The following is a 5,490-nucleotide window of genomic DNA, read 5'->3' on the forward strand; positions in this document are numbered from 1 at the left end:
TCAGCAAAGGTGCTGGTGCCCTTACGCCACTAACATTTCCATATCCCCTCCCTCCTGGGGTAGCAGCCTTGTAATAAATTCCTGTAACAAGTCGATGTATGAGGTACAAGGCTAACAGGCTGCCTGCTGCAAAAGCCGTTTGGTAACACGCAGAGCACTGAACTTGGTTTTCCTATCAGAGCCCCTACAGGTCTTGCAAAGGACTTACAACTAGTGCCGGAAAGCATCCCTGTGCCGGTGTGTTCACAAAGCAAACAGAATTCACTTGCCCTGGGTATATCTCACCCAAGGCAAAACACCTTTGCATGGATTTGTGCACCTTCTGCGAGCAGGGGATGCCAGGCTGGGGGCTGGTTGCCTGGGAGGGGCAGGGGATGCTGCTGCGGCCCCGATGCTGCAGGGCTGTGCTGAGGTCAGGTTTTTGGGAAATGAGGACTCTGTGGCTGCTCTTGTGGGGCTGCAGGATGGGGAGGGGCTGCAGAGAGGGGCTGCAGGATGGGACGGGGATGCTGGACGCTGCACGGGGCGGCAGAGCCGAATTAGGGGCGGCAGGCTGCGGGGAATGGAAAGTGGCACCCCAAACACACGGCCATCCTGCGGTGTGGTGAGGGCGGACCCTTGTCTCTTGCTTGCCTGTTTGCTTGTTTAGCCTGCAGGATATGCGCTGCATTTCCTTGAATAATTCCCTTAAAAAAACAAAAACAAAAAACCACAAAACTCGCCCCTCCAATAAAAGAGAAAAAAGAAAAAAGAAAAAAGAAAAAAGAAAACAAAGGAAAAATAAGAAAAAAGAAAAAAAAGAAAAAAGGAAAAAAAGAAAAAATAAATTAGAAAAAAAAAGAAATAAGAAAAAAGGGAAAAAGGGAAAAAAAGGAAAAAGGGGAAGAAAAAAGGGAAAAAAGGAAAAAAAGGGAAAGAAAAAAAGGGACCGTCCACATCCAAAGGCCGGGCGGGGCCGCGCCGCGGTGGGCGTGGCCTAGGAGAGGGGGGGCGTGCCCGCCCCGAGGGGCGTGGCGTGGGCTGGGGGCGTGGTCGTCCTCCGCGAGGGGCGTGGCCCGAGCCGGGGGGCGTGGCCTGCGGGCCTATATAAGGGGCGCGCGTCGGGCGGTAGGGCAGTGGCGGTTGCGGGCACAGTCGGGGCATGCAGAGCGCGATGCTGCTGGCGCTGCGGCCCGGCGGGCGGCACTCGGAGCGGGGCGGGCGGCGCCGCGGGGAGCTGGAGGAGGCGGAGAAGGGCCGCATGAAGCGCACCATGTGAGTGTGCCCCCGGCGGGGAGCGGTGGGGTGCGGGGGGAGGCTGGGACCCCTCTGCTGGGTGCCCCCGGTGCTAAAGGCGCTTCTCCCTTCTCCTAGCATTAAGGACTGGAAGAAGAGGCTGAGCTACTTCCTGCAGAACTCCTCTGCTTCCAGCAATGTGAAAGCCAGTAAGGGGGGGAAGCACCATGCCTACTACAGGTAAGTTACAGCTGGTTCTGCTTAAATAACTCCAGTATAGCACAAAATTAAAAAAAAAAAAAAAAAAAGCTTGAGGAGCAGATGCTGATGTTCTCTGTGGCTCTCTGCAGGCCTTCCCCTGAAGAAGCTCGGCTGTGGGCAGAAGCCTTTGATGAACTCCTTGCTAACAAATGTAAGTTTGTCTTCAAACTCTAGCATTTAAGACTCAAACGATGGGAAACTTCTTGTCTTTAAGAGATTGTACCTTGCTTTGTGAACCAGTATTAAAATACTGGAATTTCCCTGCCATGGAGTATTCTCCTCCCAGAGGGAGCTGCAAGCTCTGTAGTTAAACCATACCTGTTAGCTTGGCTTTGCCATAGGCTGTTCGCTGTGCTCTCTGCTTATCTAAGACAGACGCATTAAAACTTGGGAAGGGTTCTGCAACAAAGTTCAGTGCTCTCCAGGTTTTGTTGTAGCTCTACAAGGAAGAGCACGCAACAGCAAAGCGAAAGAGACTAAGAAATATTACTGTTTGCTCTTTGAACCTTTGAGTCATCCTTTCCATTGCAAGAAGTATTGCAGGGGGTTGTAGCCCTGTCATAAATACTTACTCCAGTCTGAAGGTTAATACGGGAGAACCTATCTAGAGAAAAATTTTTTATACGTGCAGGCATCACAAAAGGGAGCACAATGACTAGAAATGGCTTTTGTTTGTGTGTTTATCTAAAAATGAGTAACTTGAAGCCTGCCAAGCTGTTAGGGCGTTAGTTTGCTTGCGTACATAAAAGCGAACTTTTCATTCTTATCCCAGAAAGAACCAGATAAGAAACAGAGCAAAGTGTTTTGGTAGGAACAGATGTGATAAATGAGTAAATTCAAGATTCCTGAAATACTTAGTTGATGCATTTTTTTTCCCCTCCTTTCCCTAGATGGTCTTGCTGCTTTCCGAGCCTTTCTGAAGTCTGAGTTCTGCGAGGAGAACATCGAGTTCTGGCTGGCCTGTGAGGACTTCAAGAAAACCAAGTCACCCCAGAAGCTCACATCAAAAGCAAAGAAGATCTACAATGACTTCATTGAGAAGGAGGCTCCCAAAGAGGTAAAGAAAACCTATTTGAACATAACTGCCCTGTTCTATGATTTTTTTTAGCCCTACTTTATTTTTCTGAACTCCTTTTGAGACACAGCTGTCTGAAATGCATCATATATGTCTCAACAAATACAACTCACCACTAATTGCCTTATCACCAAGTTGGACTATGGCACAAAGAGCATTTCAGGGAGTTTCCATCTAAGCTGGGGAAAACCAACAGTCTCACTGAACACCTGTAATGCTCGAGTTTAGCACTGAAAGATAGTAATCATCTGAATTACTTTGGGTTTTGCATTAAAGAACTTTTAAAGGAAACTAAATTAATATAACCCTGTAGTAACAGGATTTTTTGAAAACTTGTCAAATTCTTTGTGGTGTGTTACACTTGTTTGAATTCAGTTCTCAAAAGTAAATGTTTTTTCTTTGTGTTTCAGATAAACATAGACTTCCAAACCAAGAACACAATCGCGCAGAACATCCAAGAAGCTACGCATACTTGCTTCAGTGCAGCGCAGAAGAGGGTTTACAGCTTAATGGAGAACAACTCATACCCCCGGTTTTTGGAATCAGAGTTCTACCAGGAACTGTGCAAGAAGACACCTATCACCAGAGCTGCCCAAGGGACATGAGCTGTGGAGCTATGAGCTTGCTCTTTGCAAGGAGAAGCCTTTTAGTCACTGAGGAAGCAAGCCACAGCTGACCTGAAAGACTGAGGTACTGAGTACTCAGTCTCCTTTTCCATGGTGCAAAAGGACAACTACTGACTTCAGTGAAAGCTGATGGTAAAGAATGACATTGTTAGAGGGCACCCGAAGCTGGCAGCAGAAGTGTGCCAGGCAGCTGCTGGCTACGCACTTATCTGAGTGCTGCAGTGGAAAGGTGCCTCCGCGCCTCAGACTGAGCTGTGCAGTGTAAAGTCCTTGTCACGGCTGTGGTGTTGATAGAGCAGGTCAGAACAGGGCTTCCTTGTAAACAGAAGTGGCTCTGTACAGCTGGGCAGTGCTGGGAACTCGAGTTGGGTATTTATTTTTCCTAAACATCAACCAGTATTGCTGTCATCAGTCACTTGGTATTTTAACACCGGTTGTGTAAACTGACACCAGTTGCAGAGAAACGCGGTGGGTTTGTGTGTGACTTGTAGGCACTGCTACCCCTGTCACTGCGCTGTGAGGAAGGGAGATCCCCCTGGGAACAGGGGGACAGGCTGTACAGCTGAGCATCCAGGGCTGGGTTGTGCCAGCAGGGCTGCACAAAGCCAGATGGAGGGCAAAACTTGGCCACAGCGAACAGGAGCTATGTAGTGTTATACTGAAAGGTGGATTATGATTGTGTTGAGTTCTGCAACAATGTCATAATTCTGTCTTGAGGACAGCAAGCTTCAGTGAAGTCTTATTGTTTTTAATAAACTATTTTGATACAAAGCTGCTTTTGTTGTTTGTTTTGCACACACAGATACAAGGTCTGGCACTGGAGGGGGTGTTCTGCAGTAGCTGTTCTCATGGGTGTGATCTCCAGGGTAGTTTTTAAGCTGTTACTTCTTAATCTAGCAGGCAGGTTGCTTTTAGCAAAGTAAAAATCCTCAGAGCCTGGAAGTGTAACAGGGAAGATAAACTTCAGCACATCCTGTTTTAGCTACCTCCCCATGGAAATAATCTCTAGGACAGTGCAATTTGCATGCATGGCTAGGGATGACAACAAATCACCCAGAAAACAGCAGCAGCATTGCTGCTGGAGCTCAAAGGATGCTCCCTGGAACACAGCTACTTGTAACTGCTGCAGCAGCACAGCTACTCAAGACCCCTGCTTCAAGCAGGACTTGATTTTCAGGCTGCAAACCTCTGCAGTGTCAGTGGAGGTAAGACTGTAATGAAACCACTTGACTGCTGCTGTGTGAGCACTCCTTAGCAGGGAGTGTTCATGGTCATCCTTCATCCATGGATACTTTTTCTAATTGACAACATCCCAAAGCATTACCTCCAACAGTCCCACAGCTGTAAGCCATAATTTGCAAGCTTTCTGAGCTCAAGGGCTGCTCAACATCCTGGCTCCAGCTGCTTTGACCACACTCCTCAGGTCCCAGCTTCACCTGTTTGGTCCATATATACCCACAGCAGTCACTTCTACAGGGATCCACTTCAAGCACTAAGGAAATCCTGTATGGAGTTTTCTATTTTAACTGTGCACCCAAAGATCGTGGGAAGGCAACTATTTTATGCATCCATATGCTGTTACATGTCCTGCAATACACATACACAAATACACACATTACACTGCCTCTATACATGGCAAACACAGAGGCAACACAGCCCCATTTCCAGGGCTGAATTTTACCTGTGAGCTGGCTCCTACAACCAAACTTTCTGATTAGTTATATCTACATCAATTAAGCACACAAAAAAATAAAATCTGAGCGGTATTTTACAGAAACAGAAAGCTTTCCCCCAACACCTAACCAGGAAAAAAGGTTGAGGCTGACAAGTGCTTTTGTAATCCAAAAAAATTTGAAGAGCATAAAAATAGCCAGAATTATACCTACTAATGACTCAGAGCCAGGGCAGGAATAATTCCATGAAATTTCATTGGCTTCAGTAAAGCCTCATCAACCTGTGCCAATCATGGTAATTAACCATTGCTGGTGTCTGGTTTCAGGGAAAGAAACATTTCTAATTTCAGCAGGTGCCAGAACTACTTATAGCACAGCCTGAAGTCCAGAGGGGAAAATTAGGTGGGGCTGCTAGGCAAGGCATCACTGCCTGAGGGCTATTCTTGTATATTCTTAATATCTGAGTTGTTTACGTGGAACTTGAAGTCTGTGCAGGCAGCTCCTTAGCTTGCACTGAGCATGCCATCAGGGTATCAAAAGCCAAGTTGTGTCGTGGCCCCAGGAAGGTTTTCATGCAGCCTGAGAGCCCTGATTTCAAGGGTACGCTTTGCAGCACAACGGTTTGATGCATCAACAACTA

At 47.2% G+C, this 5,490-nt stretch overlaps 1 protein-coding gene across 1 annotated transcript; it reads left to right on the forward strand.

The window, feature by feature from the left end:
• The first annotated feature begins 1,127 nt into the window (after positions 1-1,127).
• On the forward strand, positions 1,128-3,948 carry LOC311211844 (regulator of G-protein signaling 2-like). Its single transcript, XM_084290813.1, has 5 exons — positions 1,128-1,254; positions 1,354-1,455; positions 1,566-1,627; positions 2,367-2,533; positions 2,962-3,948. Exons 1-5 carry the CDS (start codon positions 1,142-1,144, stop codon positions 3,154-3,156), a joined length of 639 nt encoding a protein of 212 aa, XP_084146939.1. The 5' UTR covers positions 1,128-1,141; the 3' UTR covers positions 3,157-3,948.
• Positions 3,949-5,490: the final 1,542 nt, after the last annotated feature.

The sequence above is a fragment of the Netta rufina genome (genome assembly GCF_964035555.1).
Source record: "Netta rufina genome assembly, chromosome: 8".
NCBI lineage: Eukaryota > Metazoa > Chordata > Aves > Anseriformes > Anatidae > Netta > Netta rufina.

Coding starts and splice junctions, on each gene's coding strand:
- LOC311211844 (XM_084290813.1), top strand. CDS start 1,142: ATGCAGAGCGCGATGCTGCTGGCGCTGCGGCCCGGCGGGCGGCACTCG. Junction 1,628..2,366: donor TGAACTCCTTGCTAACAAAT/GTAAGTTTGTCT, acceptor TCCTTTCCCTAG/ATGGTCTTGCTGCTTTCCGA. Junction 2,534..2,961: donor AGAAGGAGGCTCCCAAAGAG/GTAAAGAAAACC, acceptor TTTGTGTTTCAG/ATAAACATAGACTTCCAAAC.